We start from the raw sequence: 19165 nt of genomic DNA on the forward strand, positions 1-19165 counted from the left end.
TGTGTCAGTTTTCATTTGTGCTTATGTTTTGCTGTATTTATAAAATCTTGAAAGGAAAATTTTGCATTTGGTCTTCCATGAACATGTAGGGAAATAAAAGGACAATTGTTTCTCTTATTATGTATAAAATGCCAAACAAATAATATTATTCTACTTTTTTACAAAAATCGCGTGTATGGCTTTTATGCTATATGTAATAAAAGACCAAACAAATAATAATATTTTACCCCTGTTGATCTATGCTATGGTGCAACTTTTATCTGTAGATTTTTGCAAGTTTAAAGTATGATACTATAATTTGGTTTGATTTTCCACTGTAAATGTTTTGATATGGATAACTAAAAGTAGGATGCTCTCATGAACATGTTTGTGAAAGTATGTTGTTATTTGTTGAATTTCTTTTGCTAATATTAGATAAATAGTCTTTTATCCATGTTATGTTTGTTTTGATACTAGCTAATATCATGAAACTGTAGGACTATCTTATGTAGAGAAATCGATACTTAAAGCAAGAAAATTTTGAATCGTGTACATTGTCATGGGGATGGGGTTAGCGGAGGATTAAAAAAAAAGTACAAAGCAACACCATTTTGTTTTTCCGTGAAACATAAAATAAGGTATTTTTCTTTTTAAAAACTATTGTTTTTTAAAAGTGTAATTATTAATTGGGTGGCTGTTTTCAATATATACCGAAAAGGAGCTGATACACAAAATAGCAACATATTTAATTTGTTTTCTTATCCTAGGCTCCATGGAAAACTGAAAAGAAAATTAGTTAGGCTCGTTTGTTTTCAAATGGGTATCACTCCACAAAGGAGACAGTGGCACTTGTAGACATGATATTTTTGTGACCATTTATTGATAAAAAAGAATGAGTACGAAACCAACTTTGTATGAAATTTTTTAGACAAAATTGCAAGAATGGTTCCTGTGGTATGTCAAAATTAGCAACTTTGGTCCAAAATGGGTTTGGCTCGCAAGGATGGTCCAATAGTTTCGTTTTGTTGCGAGTTTATCAAATTTCATATTTATAATGACGGATTTGCCCCTTATTATCTTATTTTCCATTTTTCTTTAATTACAACAATTAAAAATAAAACAAAAAATAAAATCTCTCTCTCTCTCTCTCTCTCTCTCTCTCTCTATATATATATATATATATATATATATATATATATATATATATATATATATATATATATATAGAGAGAGAGAGAGAGAGAGAGAGAGAGAGAGACCAAAATCAAACTCCCAAAATCACCACCACTAATGTCTCCTCCTCCCTAACGTCACTACCATCATCTCCTTTTAATCGGAACCATTCCAACTTAATCACTATAAGAGAATTGTTTGAAGATGTATTTTTCATTGAGGCAAATACAACTACATATACAGGGGAAGATCCGATAGAATAGGATCTGTTACAGCAAATAAGGAAAACTAAAATTATCTATATTTACAATTGATTAACAAATATAATATATGTAAAAATATGTATCTGGTGGGTGTTATGTGTTAATAGGCCCCCTCAAGATGGACGATCTGGAAAGGAGTCCAATCTTGGATGTAAGGGTGTGAAACCTGCGGTTTAGTAGAGGTTTTGTTAAGGCATCAGCAAGTTGATCATCACCACTGATGTGGGTAACGCGTATAGATCCATCTTGTACCTTTTCACGAACAGAGTGAAAGTCAAGAGCCAAATGTTTCATCCTTGAATGAAAAACAGGATTAGCAGAGTGGTGAGTGGCACTGAGATTATCACAAAAAATGGTTGGTGTGTTGGCAGATTGATAACCAAGTTCAGAGAGGAGTGAAATTATCCACTGGACCTCAGTGATAGTTGATGCGACAACTCTAAATTCTGCTTCAGTTGAGGACTGTGCTAATGTGGGCTGACGTTTGGAGCTCCGTGCAACTGGATGTGATCCAAGGTATACGATGTAACCGGTGGTACTTCGATATGTTTGTTTGTCACCTGCCCAATTTGCATCAGTAAAGGCATGTAAGTGTAATTGTGAGTTGCGTTGAAAAAGGAGCCATGATGGAGAGTCCCATGTAGGTAACATAGTAAGCGTTTCAATGCAACCCAATGAATGTCAGTAGGTTGGTGCATGAATTGGGATAGTTTCTTGACAGCAAAGGCAACATCGGGGCGTGTAAGTGACAAGTACTGTAGTGCGCCAACTAATGATCTGTAATCTGTTGGTGTGGGTATAGGTTTTCCGTGGTTGAGTGTAAGCTGTAAAGAGGATGACATTGGGGTTGTCAGTTTACAGTCACTCATGTTGGCTTTATGAAGAATATCAAGAATATATTTGGATTGAGAAAGAAATAGACCAACAGAATGATGAAGAACTTCAACACCAAGAAAATAAGACAAGGTTCCGAGATCTTTTAAAGAGAAGCGTTTGGCTAGAGAAGTAATGAAAGATGATACATGAGAGGTGTTACGTCCGGTGATAATGATGTCATCGACGTATACAAGGATGTAGATGGATGAGGTGTTAGAATGATGGACAAAAAGAGAAGGATCAGAGATGGTGGGCTTGAATTTGGCGAAAAGGAGAAACGATTTAAGTTCATTGTACCAAGCACGTGATGCTTGGCGAAGACCATATATGGCTTTATTGAGTTTACATACATGTTTGGGAAAAGATGGGTCAATGAACCCAGGGGGTTGCGACATATAGACAGATTCGGTGAGATTTCCTTGCAAGAATGCGTTATTGATGTCTAGTTGTCGTAGACACCAGTTTTGAGATGTGGCAAGGGAGAGGATAATCCGTAAAGATGCTGGTTTAACGACATGGCTAAAGGTTTCGATGTAATCGAGTCCTGGTCGTTGGTTGAAACCTTTGGCTACTAATCTAGCTTTCAGGCGATCAACAGTTCCATCTGGGTTGAATTTAGTGCGATAAACCCATTTGCAACCGACGATATTAGGGGCTGACTCTTGAGGAACAAGGGTCCAGGTGTGGTTGCGTAATAAAGCATCATACTCAGATTGCATGGCCTGACGCCAAGCTGGTTGTTTTAAGGCTTGAGTGATGGTATGAGGTTCAGGAAATGATTGTGTAACTGAGTTGTAAAGGATAAAGTCATTGTTATAATGTTTGGGATTTGTTTTCGATATTTGGGAAGAGGTTGTGGGGTCGGGGGTTGTGGGGTTGGGTGTTGTAGGCCCGGTGGAGTGGGAGGTGGATCAGGTTGTGGTATGGGAGATGTGGCTGGAGTGGGTGTGGGTGAAACTGGTATGAGATTAATATGAAGCCATGTGTCTGGATTTGGTGTTGGTGGGTTTTTGGTGTTGGTTAGGGATGTGTAGGGAAATTTGGTTTCAATGAAATGTACATGGCGGGAAGTGTAGATTTTGTTTGTGATTGGATCAAGAAGATGGTAGGCACTTTGGGAGGAAGAGTAACTGACAAAGATGCAAGGTTTGGATCGAGGTTGAAGCTTGTGTTTGGAGTATAGGTGTAACCATGGGTAAGCTAGGCAACCAAAGCTTTTGAGTTTATCATAGTTTGGTAGAGTTTTGAAGAGCCGAAAGTAAGGAGAATCGTTGGCGAGAGTTGGTGTGGGAAGTCGGTTAATGAGATAAGTTGTTGTAGAGACAGCAAAGGTCCAAAAGGTTAAGGGCATGCTTGCGTGAGACATTAGGGATAAAGCAGTCTCAACTATATAACGATGTCTTCGTTCGGCATAACCATTGTGTTTAGGGGTGTGAGGAGGAGAGGTGAGGTGAGATATGCCACATGAAGATAAATGGGAGCCTAGTTTGACATATTCCCCACCATTATCAGAAAATAGTTGCTTGATTTTGAGTTGGAAAAAATTTTCAACAAGGTTTTAAAAACGAATGAAAGTAGTAAGAGAATCAGATTTTTGCTTTAATATAGCCATATATACTTTGTGAAATGATCAACAAAGATGAGGTAATATTTGTATCCGTCAATAGATTGAACTGGAGAGGACCAAATATCTGTAAAGATTAATTCTAAAGGAGAGGTAGAAGATAAAGAAGTTGTATGAAATGGAAGTTTGTGACTTTTATTAATGCAGCAAGAATTAAAATTATCTTTGGAACAAGTAATTGCAGGAAAAGTAGAAGCTAAATGTTGCAAAACTCAAAGGTGTGGATGTCCAAGCCGATGATGCCACGGATTGAACTTATTTGAGTGGGAAAGAAAAGCAAAATGTGGAGATGGAGAGCATAGCTCATAGATCCCTTTACTTGCTAGTCCGCGGAGTAAGATTCGCTGAGTTTTGAAGTCCTTGATAAGAAAATGAAAAGAGTAAAATTGGATTAGTATAGGATTATCAATGCATAATCAGGATATAGATATGATGTTGCGAGATATAGATGGAACACAGAGAATATTTTTGAGAACAAAGGTGGTAGTAGAGAACTGTAACAGTAAAGAACCAACATGAGTGATGGTAAGAGACGAACCATCCCCAATTACAAGTTCATCGGTGCCATCATAGGGTGCATGAAGAGATAAAGCTTTGAGGTCATTGGTGATGTGGTGAGAAGCACCACTGTCAAATAACCAATCAGAGGTAGAGGTGGTTATGGTGTTCATGGCATGTGCCTGCGGAGAGGTACTGTAAGTGGTGGGTAAACTGACATGGGAGTATTTGTTTTTGAAGGCATAACAAGAGGTTAAGGAGTGACCTTTAGTGAAGCAGAATTGACATTTACCAAGAAATTGTCTAGTGGGATTGGTGGTCTGTTGAGGGGTAGGGAGAAGAGGAGGGTTATTATTGGAATTTCTGTATTTCCCAGGTTTTGAAGGTGGTCGTTTGTTTGTTACAAAGGCTGTTGGTGGTTGATGAAGGGTAGTGATGACAGGGGAAGTTTGAGCTAGAGAAAGCTCATGATTGATAAGCTTTTCATGAAGTTCAAGGAAGGAGATGGGTGTGTCCTTGGCATGAATGGGGTCAATCACTGTTTTGTAGGATGTAGAGTCTAATCCAGTCAAGATAGCATCTGTAATGTCTTCTATATCCATCTGTTTGCCTAGAATACCTAGTTCATCCACTACAGTTTTAATGGATTGCATGTATTCAGTGATGGACTAACCAGGTGATTTTGTGATTTGTTTGAGGTGGTGTTGGAGTTGTTTGATGTGGCCAAGAGAGGGTTTGGCATAAGTGTTGGAGAGGATTTTCCAGGCCTCTAAGGAGGAAGAGGCATTAGTAATTAGCGGGACAATAGATGGAGAGAGAGTACCAACTATTGCACCGAACAACAGACGATCTTGGCGGAACCAGGCTGGGTAATCTTTGTGAGGATTAGAAGTGCCATCGGCATTGACAGTAGGTTGAGGCGCAGGGTGAGTGCCATCAATAAATTTGTAGAGATCAAGGCCGTATAGAAGGGCTTCGATCTGAGTCTTCCAGCTCATGTAATTGGTGGATAATAGTTTGAGAGATGATGTGAATTGAACTAGGGTTAGAGACGGAGTGGTGAGGGGGAGAGTATGAATAACAGAGGAGTGAGAGTTGCCTTCGGTAGACATGGCTAGAGAAGAGCGATTGGGAGATTTAGGAGAAAATAGGGTTCCTCTCTGATACCATATAAGAGAATTGTTTGAATATGTATTTTTCATTGAGACAAATACAGCTACATATACAGGGGGAGATCCGATAGAATAGGATCTGTTACAGCAAATAAGGAAAACTAAAATTATCGATATTTACAATTGATTAACAAATATAATATATGTAAAAATATGTATCCGGTGGGTGTTATGTGTTAATAATCACCACCGCCCCTGATTTCTCTTCCTCCCACGAACCAAGAAGGTTCCAAATACTAATCATGAAAACAAAGATATGAAGGTTTTTGTAATATAAAGATTATTGATTACAGTCATCTGAGAACCAGATGCGAGAAATAAAGAGAAGAAAATGAGAAGAACACTAAAAGACTGGAATCGGTAAACAAGAACGAAGAACACCCATTGTGGATTTGGATTTGGGATGTTGGATGGTTGTGGGTCATGACAGGGGGAGGCGGAGGAGCTGCCACATTCAACTGTGGTGGCTCTCTTCGCCGGAGAAGTGAGAAACGAGGGAGATAGACGAGTTAGAGATGAAAGGGAGGTCGAGGAAGGGATTCTGACGACATCGGTTATGGTGGGTGGTTGGGTTGTTGCAAAACGAGGGGAGGTGTTGCCCTTTTCCAGCAATGGAGAAGAGGGTGGATTAACGACATCGATAGGCGGTGATAGCCGAAAATTATGAGGGCAGTGGGGTGTTCTTGATCGTAAGTGAAGGAGGAGAGAGTTTTTTTTTTTTCTGATGAGAACTAACGAGATGAAGAGATGATATTAGAGAGAGAGAGAGAGAGAGAGAGATTTTCTATTTTTCTTTTTCTTTTTTTGATTTCTATAATAAAAAAATTAAAAAAGGGAAAACACCAAGGGCAAATCCGTCATTACAAAAAGTTTTAAAATTTTTGGACTAAATTCGCAACAAAACTAAACTATTGGACCATCCTTGCGAGCCAAACCCATTTTAGACTAAAATTGCTAGTTTTGACATACCACATGGATCATTCTTGCAGTTTTGTCAAATTTTTTATGTTGTTGTTCTTAAATACATAATTTTATCTTTTTTGTTAAGTGATAACAAAACAAGCACTAAATGATTTATGTATGTAAATTTCTCATTTTATTATTCTTAACTATATAAAATTATGTATTTTTTAGTAGCAAGATTTTAATTTGATTGATTTAGAAGAAATGTTGGATTAGAACATAAACATTTTTAAAGCTATTTTTAATGAATAATGATATTTTGATGTTTCTAATAAACAAATAATTAAATTAGAAGTTTATTTTTTAAAATTTTAAAAATTAGTCGTTTTAAAATATTCTTTATCATGACTAAAAGTTATGCGACTGGTCCCTATTGTTTGTAAAATTACATGAAAGATCCTCCTGCCGTTAAATTTAACTTTTCATCTGTTAGATTTTAATGTAAAAGACTATTTTGCCCTTGTACCAATATTGCAATACACTACAAATCTCAAGGACCATTCATGTAATTTTATAAATTTGAAATTTTATGTATATATAAATTATAAATATATATTCCGTATATATATAAATTATAAATAAAAATTATATATATATATATATATATATATATATATATATATATATATATATATATATATATATATATATATATATTCTTGATAATTTTCTTTTAATATTTTTGACATTTTATTTTCTATTTTTATTTTATAATTTTAGTTATTTATGTTTTTTTTATGTTTTTATTTATTTTGATTTAAGTAAATCAATTTAAGTTCGATAAACCATATCGAAACCTTTTTTTCTTAATTATGAAATGAAACGTTAATGTTTTTTTTTAATTTTTTGTTGTTACGGTTTAGTTTATTTATTTATTTATTTATTTTACTTTGATGTTCTATAGTTAATATAGTTAGCAACTTTATGTTTGCATTTATCATTATCATTATTTCACATTTTGTTGTTTTTTTAAATATATATATTTAATTATTTATTATTCTTCTATTGTTTTTATTTATTTTGATCCAAGTAATGAAAAATAGAAAAACAAATAAACAAAAACTCAAACCCCAAAGTTGTAAAATACTCTAATATATTAATACATTTTACATTTTTCATATTTTTTGTTTTTTTTCGCATTTTTTTTATTAATTTTGGTTATTAATGGTTTTCGTAACTTTTTTTTTTTATTTTGATTTGTGTAAATAAAAGAGTTATGTTTATTTTCTTTATTTATATTTGTAAATATAACTATTTTATTTACGCGAATCAAAATAAAAAAGTTACAAAAACCATAAATAACCAAAATTATAAAAAAAAATCAAAAAAAAAAAAAAAACTCAAACACCAAAATTGTAATATACTCTAATATATTAATATATTTTAGACTTTTTGGAAAAGGTCAACAAAAAGTTATCAAGTTGATGAAAAATAAAACGAAACAACGAAAAAAATTAAAAATAGGAAATAATTAAAAAATAATATGAAAAAATGTTAAAAAAAATAATACTAAAAAATATAAAAAATACGAAAAAAAAAAATATGAAGTTGTAAAATGTATTAATATATTAGAGTATATTACAATTTGATATTTGAGTTTTTGTTTTTTGTTTTTCTATTTTTCATTACTTGAATCAAAATAAATAAAAACAATAGAAGCATAATAAATAATTAAAATTATAACAAAAATAGAAAACAAAAGGTCAAATAATGATAATGATAAATGCAAACATAAAGTTGCTAACTATATTAACTATAGAGCATCCACAAAAACATGAACAATAACGACATAAAATTAAAAAAGTAATAATAATGAAAAAATAAAAAAAACATTAACGTTTCAATTCACAAATAAGAAAAATTAAAGAAAAAATAATTTCGACACGGTTTATCAAATTTAAGTTTTTATTTACTTGATTCAAAATAAGTAAAAATATAACAAAAAGCCATAAATAACTAAAACTATAAAATAAAAATAGAAAACAAAATGTCAAAAAGATAAAAAAAATTATCAAATTATTGAAATTATATATATATATATATATATATATATATATATATATATATATATATATATAATTTATATAAATACAAAATGCGAAATTTATATATATATATATATATATATATATATATATATATATATATAATATTTCAAATTTATAAAATAACACGAATGGTCCTTGAGGTTTGTAGTGTATTGCAATATTGGTACAAGGGCTAAATAGTCTTTTCCATTAAAATTTAACTGCTGAAAAGTTAGATTTAACGGCAGGAGGACTTTTCATGTAATTTACAAACCATAGGGACCGGTCGCATGACTTTTTGCTAGGAAGTTTTCAAAGTGCGATATTTTGTAAACCACGGGGACTAATTGTGAAATTTTGTCTTATTATATTTTGACAAAACTGCAAAAATGGTCACTGTGGTATGCATTTTTTTTTGAGGTTTTAATCCAAACTACGATTTTTTTAGATTGGTGGTCCTTTTGGCCATGTTTGTACGTAGATTTAGTCCCTCGTAAAATTGAAATGACTATAATACCCTTATGATATATTTTTTAATTTTTTTTCTATTTAATTTAAATGAAAAAAGAAAATAAATAATTAATTTGGGCCTCTCTCTCTCAGATTAATGCTTGTCTTCACCTCTACATCTTCAATACAAGGTACAACTTTGTGGAAATCCAATCAACAAATCTTCTATACTTCTAAACCTGAAAATCAAGAACCGGGTGTGGCTCTCAATTGATAAAAACATTGGTTCTTCTTCTTGTTTCCGTTAAAGTCTACACAGAGAGAAAACAAAAACAAGCCTGTTCCTCACCTCATTTTTTTGGGGTCTTCTTCTTCTTCTTTCCGTCAAAGTCTATCACAATCGTAATTAATATCATCGGACCCACAATCTCTTCAAATCAACCACCAATCTATATGTAAAAGGGTCTCTTTTGAAGAAGTCGACTGTTGGAAGTTCTAGCAAGCAAGAAGAAACGAGTGGATGTACACCTAAGATTTCAGCTCGGGAGAAGCTGTTAACTGAGCCAATCTGGAGACGATTTCTCTCCCTCTGCATCACCACCGAAAACATACACCACCGTCGGCGCCACAATCAATACCCATTGCAACTCGAATCCTAAGGAAATCAGACCCTATCATCATCTCATACCTACAACTTGAGACCTACTTATCAATTTTACAAATAAAGAAGAATGAGACATCGAATCTCCATCTCTGTCCCATCTTCTCATTCAATATCAAATAAGAAAAAGAGGATCATTGAGATCTGCTTATTAATTACCACATCTTCAAACAACAGAAGATAAAAAGGTTTACAATCGAAATAAGTACAAAAAGAAACATGTTGATCAGAAGCATTCAATGAAAGGAAGGCAGAGGTCGTCGGTGGAAAGGCGGCAAATGTAACATCCCAAAAATACAACCCAAAAATTTTTGTTTGAAAACATTACTAAACCATAATATCAAATATCACAATAGAAAAACTATGAATCATGTGTCTCAGAATGTCATAATAAATTTATCAAATCAAACTAGTGTCCAGATCATATCAAAATATCAGAGTCGAACTCCCGGGCTAAACTGTGGTGTGTGCCATGCCATCATCCCGAGTCCTACTCTTTGCTAGCTGAAGTACCTGAAACCAAAACTGAAACTGTAAGCACGAAGCTTAGTGAGCTCCCCCAAACTACCACATACCATACAATAACATATAAACACATATTGGGCCTTGCCCACTTCATCGGACCGAAGTCCGGAAACTGTATCGAACCAAAGTCGGGAACTAACCAGGGCCTTGCCCTCTGCATCGGACCGAAGTCTGGAAACTGCATCGGACCGAAGTCCGGAACTAACCAGGGCTTTGCCCTCTGCATCGGACCGAAGTCTGGAACTAACCAGGGCTTTGCCCTCTTCATCAGACCGAAGTCCAGAACTAACCAGGGCCTTGCCCTCTGCATCGGACCGAAGTCCGGAAACTGCATCGGACTGTAGTCTGAAACTGACTGAAGTTGGCATAACATAATAATAACTACTGGCATAAACACATATACTGCATACTGCATCGGACCGAAGTCTGGAACACATAACACAAATACATGCTTGAATCACAAAGACATCAAGCACCCTGAACTAGTACATCGGACCGAAGTCCGGGACTACTGCTAACTAAACGGGCCGACATTGTGGCCATAGACCCGTTCCTACTGGAAGGAAACTCACCTCACATTGCTGAAGTCCCGAAGACATAACCCCACATTGCTGAAGTCCCACAGACTCAACCTCAGTTGCTGGATGACAGATTCCCGAACTGTCAACACCAAAATAACACCCAATTAATAATTGGGTTCCAACTCATAACCATAAGTCCATACTTGGGTAAAAGACTACTTTACCCCTGTCTTAGCTTGACTCCAGCCCAAGGCCCAAACCAAAGGCCCAAAAGTCTAATAATGGACCAAGGCCCAACTACGACCCAATTTTCCAAATTGGGCCCAAACCTCTACATGGACTTCCCTTAAGGCCCAATTATTCAGTCCAGTCCAACATGTCTCATTCTAAGGGCCCAATATCATACAACCATCTAGGCCGAAACTATGGCCCAATTTTTCAAATTAGGCCCAATCCTTCATATGGGCCTTACCCTAAAGCCCAACTAATTACTCTAGTCCATTTGATTATTCTTGAATGGCCCAACACAAAGCCCAAGTGAATATTAGGGTTTTCTCACTTAGCCCATTAAGGACTTAATCCATTAAGTCCTTTACTCTACTAGATAACTGACATGGAGAAATTAGGCTTAATACATAATCCAATCTCAATGCCCCAAAAGTAGGTCCAATAAGTCCAAGGCCCAAATACTTTCAATTAAGGTTTTTCACTCAAACATGGCCCAAATAAGTCTTTAAGCCCATTTAGGTCTTGCTAGGTCCATTAGGGCTTGCTTGTGGGGCACTAACCACTACCGCCTCGGGTAATGGTGGCTAATGGCAGCTCACGGCGGCGGTCACCACCTTACGGTGGTGGTTACTATTATTATTTTCATTATTCCATGCAATTACAATTACAAGGCTTTTATCCAAAACACACACACACTAACTAATACATACACACACAACCACACCATGGTGGCCGACGGTGGCTCGTGGTGGCAGTGGCTTTTCCCGAGGATTCCGACTAAACTAAGCACACTCAACACACACTTCCATAGAAAACACACCCACACATAAGTCTTGCCCGGAACAGGAGCACCCCCACCCTCTTGGTGGTGCTTGGTGGCAGCAGGACGCACATAACGGAGGCAACAGCGGCAGAAGGAAGCGGAGAAGGGAAGATGGCCCTCCACCGGAGTACGACGCAACAGCAGTGGCGCTAAAGGCGGCGACCGATCTTGACAAGGCGGCTGGAGAAAGAGAGGAGGAAGAGCGGCGGTTCTAGTGGTCGCTATCATCGACGGTCAGCGGCCCTTGGGGCCCTAGGCATCTGGCAGTCTCGTTGAGGCGATACCCGGTGATTACAACGGTTAATGGCAATGAAACAGTGGAGCACAAGATAGAAGAGAAAAAGAGGATAGCGGGTTGCGCTGCAACATAAGGGAGGCAGCAGAGGCGACGTCGCGACTTCGAGCTCCCGATCTTCCCTTGCTCACACGCTGGAACCACGTTTGCTGCCTTCGTCGGGAGCAGGAGCAACAACAATGAACGGTTTTGTCGGCACCCTGGTTCGCCGGTGGCTTGTTTGATCGGAGAGGAACGAGAGGATAGGGTGGCGGCTGACTTCACTCATGGCGGCTAGAAAAACTCTTAGGTTTAGGTTACCGGGTGCGACGGGAGGAATACACGGGTTATATACCCAACTCTAAAACATAATTTCATAACAACATAATTAGTCCCTCCTTCCCCCCATTCCTTACAGAGTAAATCCAATATTTACAATTTAAACCCTGAATATTAAAATCCATTACAACTTAAGTACGAAATTTACCAAACAGCCCCCTATCTTCCATAATCTATTCAGATGAAGTCCCATACAATACCATTTAGTCTCTGCCTTCATAAATACTTACCAAACTAATTTGAATCTTATACTTTTAACCCTCAACTTCTAAAATTCTTCATAGATTAGTCCGGGACTTATATTTCTTAATTTATTTAAGTAAATGGGGCGTTACAACTCTCCCCCACTTAAATTGGATTTTGTCCTCAAAATCATTCCTTACCATTCCCTTACATGCCCAAACACTCTAGTAACATGGTCACCATCCTGGACACACCCTAGCCTTCTCAGGGTAGCCATGACCAATCTTTGCAAAGCTTTAAATTCCACTGGTGAACGGATTCCTCGCAACAGTCTACATCCATTTTGTCTGAAATATGTTGTCTTGAGTTGGTCTAATTCCCTGACATACCACTCATACTAAACCATTATCGATGAAACCAACCTGCTTATCTCTCAACTCCTGATTCCCACTACAAAACATGTTCACAAACCTAATTATCCCTGTAGATCACTTATACTTGGCCAAAAACCAGATAATCCCGCTGTAAGTGACTTAGCGTATCCCACGCTATCTGTGACTCTAACCATACATGAAATCCCAAAATACCATTACCGCTTGAGATACTGAACTGTCCGAAGCATTGAAATTTCTGAAACACTAAACTGCCTGAAACACTGACTGCTTGAACACCGAACTGCCTGAACACTGAATTACCTGAAACACGGAATTGCCTGAAATACTGAACTGATTGAAACACATGTTGCTACATGGCTGCTTTCCAACATCTATCGAGACCTTCCTGGTCTCAATTCATTCGTCGGTCATCTGAAATACCGGTTTCCAGCCCGACTGCGGAGCCAAAGGACTCCCTACTTAGTCGCCTCACACAACTTCTGAACGAAATCCTTCTCTGAAACTAACAGCTACTAGTTATCTTGTTACTGTGGCCCTAGCGGCCTTCTGATCTAACTGATCGATTCCACACATCGAATCCTGAGGTTACCAACCCACAGCTAAATGCGATTGCTACATGACCAATTGTAGCCTTATATAACAAGCAACCTTTAGCAATTCATTGCTTCCTCGGTCTCAAAAGTGCAGTGGCGTTCCTACAGTCTTATCACTGGCTCAACTAGATCTAATCCATCCAGATAATTCCAAAATCCAATCCGTGGATTTCCGTATCCTTACTGCTACACCCAAACTAGTGGGTAATATTATTCCTTTCGTGTCCTAACAACGCGCTCATGTTGTCTACTAGCCAAGCGTATTCTGCGGCTACGCCCGTAGTCCCACAACATTCTAGCACTACCTGACTGCTAGTGAATGCTACGGCTACACCCGCAGACTTACAACACTCTAACACTATCCGACTGCTAGTGAATGCTACGACTACACCCGCAGACTTACAACACTTTCTCACACTATCTGACTGCTAGTGAATGTTACGGCTACACCCACAGACTTACAACACTCTAACACTGTCTAGCTGCTAGTGAATGCTACGGCTACACCCACAGACTTACAGCACTCTAACACTGTCTAGCTGCTAGTGAATGCTACGGCTACACCCGCAGACTTACAACAATCTAACACTACCTGGCTGCTAGTGAATGCTACGGCTACACCCGCAGACTTACAACACTCTAACACCACGTATTCCATGTAAAGTCTCCTCAAACGATACAATCAAGACGAGGAGGACCCATCTATAAGTGAATCGCATCGTGCCCCGGTCGCAAATGTTGTATCGTATGAAAAGGAAGTGAATGAGATCCTAGCCGATAGAGTGGTTCGCGAACGAGGATCGCCTAACTAGATAGAGTTTTATGTTCGATGGAAAGGGCTACCAAAAAGCGAGACTAGTTGGGAATGTGAGCAAGATCTATGGCAGTTTCGAGACAAAATAGAGGCGTACGGGTCTAAGACTTGATGAGGACATCAACAATTTAAGTGGGGGTGGGGGGGGGGGGGATGCCACGGTCGAGATCTAGAATTCCCCGGTGTACTCAAGAAGACACTAGATCATATAAGAGTAACCTGTAAGACTTGTATTGTCCTAGAGTTTTCTAAGATATCATAGTATATATTAAAATATTTTAGAACCTTGTAAATATAAGAGTATAGTAGAACGATCTAGCATAAACAAGAAAGATCGGGATCTAAACAGTTCCATTTTAGGAGGTGTAAGAACTCTATAAATAGGGGTGAAGTCATTTGTAGCAAACCATCAAGAAGTTGTTTTAATCTCTTGAGTTCTCTTAATACAAATACTCTTTATATTCATTCTCGAAGTCTTAGTCTCTTGCTTTCCAAGTTCGTTAGCAAATCTAAAATCGTTGAAGTAGCCTGACTTAGTCGAAGAAAAAACTAAGTGACATACGAAATAGACTAGTCACAAGAGTCATCTCATGACAAGTGGCACTTGTAGACATTAGATTTTTATAACCATTGATTGATAAAAAAGAATGAGTACGAAACCAACTTTGTATGAAAATTTTATATTGTTATTCTTAAATATATAATTGTCTTTTTTATAAGTGATAACAAAACAAGCACTAAATGATTTATGTATGTAAATTTCTCATTTTATTATTCATAACTATATGAAATTATGTATTTTTGAGTAATGAGAATTTAATTTTATTGATTTAGAAGAAATGTTGGCTTATAAATTAAATGATTTTAAAGTTATTTTTTGAATGAATAATGATTTTTTGATGTTTCTAATAAACAAATAATTAAATTAGAAGTTTATTAATATATAAAAAGATAGTCGTTTTGATATTTTTTTTTATCATTGACTAAAATCTAAATAGTTGTAATTTAAAAATAAATACGTATTATTATGTTTTTAATTGTTGGTCCCCAAACTTTTTGGTTATCCTCTTGTACCCATTCTGTTCTCTCGTATCAACAACCATCGCCGTCCGTGAAATAGCACACCGTCGTCCACCAGTCTACCGCTGCTGGAGTCCGGACGTAAACCAGTACACCACTCGACCACCGTCGCCTGAAATAGAACCGCACAGTCATTCAAAGTGAGTTATTTGACCCGTTCGTCACGACCTAAGTGTTTTTTCCCGCTACTTTTCTTCTCTCTCTGTAGCAATGTCGCCCGAGAGACTCACAGAATATGAGCGCAAACGCCTTGAAAACATCAAGCGCAACGAAGAACAGCTCGCCTCTCTCAACATCCGTTCCAAGCTTGCTGATCTATGTACATCAACCAAGCGCCACAGGTAACTCTACACTTGATACAATTATGTAAACTGAAACACATTGATTCGGAGACTTTGGTTATGGATTTGTTCAGTTGGTGAATTTATATTTGTTGTTTTTGATCAGGGAACAGACTAATAGACCACAGAAGAAAGCAAAATCCGAAATCCCAATTGTAACCCGTAGATCTCTAAGAAACCAAGGAGAAAAGCCAGAATCTACAGGTTTAATAGATAATTTCTACGAAGTACCTGAGAAACCAAAATCGCCCAAATCAAAAGTTGCACCTGAGAAATCCGCTCTAAAATTGAAGCCACTTAGTATGAGAGAAGTGAGTGTTTCTTCTAAACCGGATGAACCACTTGTCAAGAAGATTTTGAGCGTATCTGAGGAGTCGCGATCAAAAGGAGTAAACAAGGATGCTGGAATTAGGGTTAGATCTTCGATTGATTTGGAGTCCATGAAGTTGATTCCCGAAAATATTGCTAGTGTTGTAACTAACAAGATACTATCAGTTAAATTCTTTCCATCTGCAGATATGAAGACGGTTGTTGTGGGGAACACATTTGGAGATTTAGGGTTTTGGAATATTGATTCAGAAACTGAAGATGGTGATGGGATTTACACGTATCATCCTCATCCAGCACCAATTTCTTCGATTTGTATTCATCCATTTTCTATCAACAAGGTACTTACTTACTAGTTACTTCTCATCTAATTCTCACAGATTTTCTTCTTTTTTCATACGTAATCTAAAAATTTATTCTCTTTTCAACACCGAGTCATATTTATGTTACTTGATGCAGATCATTACGTGCTCTTATCATGGTTTTATTCGCACATTAGATGTGGAGAAAGAGATTTTTGATTTGACATATTCTACCAAACAGGAGATTTTTTCCATTTCTCAAACATCTGATGATGTGAACTCCTTGTATGTTGGGGAAGGCAAAGGAATTTTTCATGTCTTGGATGAAAGATCCAAGAGCTCATCAATGACTTGTAACTTGCATACTTCTAGGATTAACACCATTGATTTCAATCCAACAAACGCCAATTTAATGGCTACAAGTTCTTCAGATAGAACTGTCTGCATTTGGGATTTGAGAAAACTTGGTAAAAATAGTAATCCAAATTCTATTATAAAGATTACACGGGATAAGCCTGTGCATTCAGCTTACTTCTCTCCTTCAGGAAACCTTCTTGCTACAACAAGGTACAATTTACTAAATCACCCTTATCCATTAAGATTCTGACTTTTATCATCTTATATTCTTATTAACTTATAACCGAAAAAGTAATGTTTTTAATTTTTATGTATGTAGCACTGATGATAAGATTGGAGTGGCAAGTGGAGCAAATTTTGACGATGAGTTCTCTGTGTATCATGACAATCAGACGGGTAAATGGGTTTCAATTTTCAAGTAAGTTGTTTTTTTTTGGCTGAATAAACTATGTGAATGTGAGTAAATGACATTTTTGCCCTTTTTTGTTATCTAATTGAGCAGGGGTGTGTGGGGGTGGGATGATTCGTATATATTTGTGGGAAATATGAAGATAGGGATTGATGTTATTTCAACAAAAGAGAAGAGGATTATTACTACTTTGAAGAGCCCTCATATGAGTGTAGTACCAAGTCGTTTTGATGCTCATCCTTTGAAGCCTGGGATGCTTGCTGGATCGACAGATCGAGGCCAGGTTTATGTGTGGAGCTTATAGTATGTTGATATTAGTTTAGATTTAGTTTGAGTTCAAGATTCTGTGAATCTTATTTTTGATCTTTGACAATGTAATTTTTTTGGTGATAACTAGTAAACACCAAAGTATGTGATGACAAAAAAAGCAAGTAGATATAAAATAGAAGAGAAAGGCAATAGTTAATTGGTTGATCTTTATGGTTTTATACTTTTATCCATTTTTATTTTAAGTCTAATAATGCATCTTGAAACTAAGATGGAATGGAAGGTAAATAAAATGAAAGCAACCTCATTCTCTTGAAGACTTGAACCTATTGCTTGTAGTAACTATTGAAGTCCTAAACTAAAAATGGAATGCATGAGACTATACACGTGTCAACATACAACTTAAAAGAGTAAATTACACGAATGGTCCCTATGGTTTAGTGTAATTTGCACATTTGGTCCCTAAATTCTTTTTTTAACTCGGAAGGTCCCTATTGTTTGTTTTTGTTGCGCGCTTGGTCCCTATTTTACCTAAAAAGACTATTTTGGCATTGATTTTTTAATTTATATTAAATAAACACATCCCCAAACCCATCCCTCACCTTACCTTATCTATCCCACAATTTTTTCGTATTTAAATAATAGTTTTTTTAGGTAAGACAGGAACCAAGTGCGTAACAAAAACAAACAGTATGGACCAAACGCGTAACAAAAACAAACAGTAGGGACCTTCCGAGTTAAAAAAATAAGTTAGGGACTAAGCGCGTAAATTACTCCAAACCATGAGGACTATTCTTGTAATTTACTAAACTTAAAAGGCTAGAGTTTATGAATAGTTTTTATTATTTAGGATAGGTCAAATACCATAAAAGCTACTACATTTTCATGCGTTTTAAAAAAAAAGTCATATTATTTTTTTTGTTGGCTTTGGCCACAATTTGGACACAGAGTTACCACTCTAGTCCATTTAACGATTTTCATAGTTAACTCTATTCATTTTTTTTTTTTTGCAAAATCAGTCTTAAAAGTTCAAATTTGGTTTCCGTCGTTTGCAAAAATTTACACATGTCCAAAACTCAGTTTTATGTTTTTTAACATCTTTATTTTCATTTTTTTTTACTTTTTAATCAAAGCTAAACTTGCTTTTATATATTTTTTTAATTTTTTTTATATTTTTCGGTTTTCCTTTTTGTTTTTTAAAAATTATGTTTTGTTTTTCGTCAATTTGATAATTTCTTTTGATATTTATTAAAAATTTTAAAGTGTATGAATATTTTTTTTTTCGTATTTTTGTTACGTTTTGTTTTTCGTCAATTTGATAATTTTTTTAGAAAGTGTAAAGTGTATGAATATATTAGAGTATATTACATTTTTGGTGTTTGAGTTTTTTTGATTTTCTAAAAAAAATGAAAAAACAAAAATAAAGAAAAAACAAAAAAATAAAAAAAAAATAAAAAAATATGAAAAATAAATGAATATAAAAAAAAAACAAAAAAAAGAAGTTAAAAAAAAACAAAAAAAAAAAATGAAATAACAACGAAAAATATAAAAAAAATTAAAAAATATATAAAAGCAAGTTTAGCCTTGATTAAAAAATAAAAATAAATAAATAAAAACAAAAGAAGTTAAAAAACATAAAACTGAGTTTTGGACATGTGTAAATTTTTGCAAACTACAGGGACCAATTTGGAACTTTTAAGA

General features: G+C 35.8%; 1 protein-coding gene across 2 annotated transcripts; it reads left to right on the forward strand.

Annotated features, from left to right (window-relative positions):
• The first annotated feature begins 15410 nt into the window (after positions 1-15410).
• On the forward strand, positions 15411-17683 carry LOC145070488 (uncharacterized). 2 transcript variants are annotated; one of them, XM_079017432.1, is made up of 5 exons: positions 15411-15802; positions 15909-16470; positions 16589-16998; positions 17108-17184; positions 17291-17481. In XM_079017432.1, the coding sequence occupies exons 1-5, from the start codon at positions 15672-15674 to the stop codon at positions 17335-17337; spliced, it is 1227 nt and encodes a 408-aa protein (XP_078873558.1). In that variant the 5' UTR covers positions 15411-15671; the 3' UTR covers positions 17338-17481. The 2 variants fall into 2 exon arrangements, with proteins under 2 accessions (XP_078873558.1, XP_078873557.1); XM_079017431.1 differs by having other exon boundaries at positions 15412-15802; positions 17108-17206; positions 17291-17683.
• The last annotated feature ends 1482 nt before the right edge of the window (positions 17684-19165 follow it).

Source organism: Lactuca serriola, chromosome 8 (assembly GCF_051521515.1).
Source record: "Lactuca serriola cultivar US96UC23 chromosome 8, Lser_US96UC23_V15, whole genome shotgun sequence".
Taxonomy (NCBI): Eukaryota; Viridiplantae; Streptophyta; class Magnoliopsida; order Asterales; family Asteraceae; genus Lactuca; species Lactuca serriola.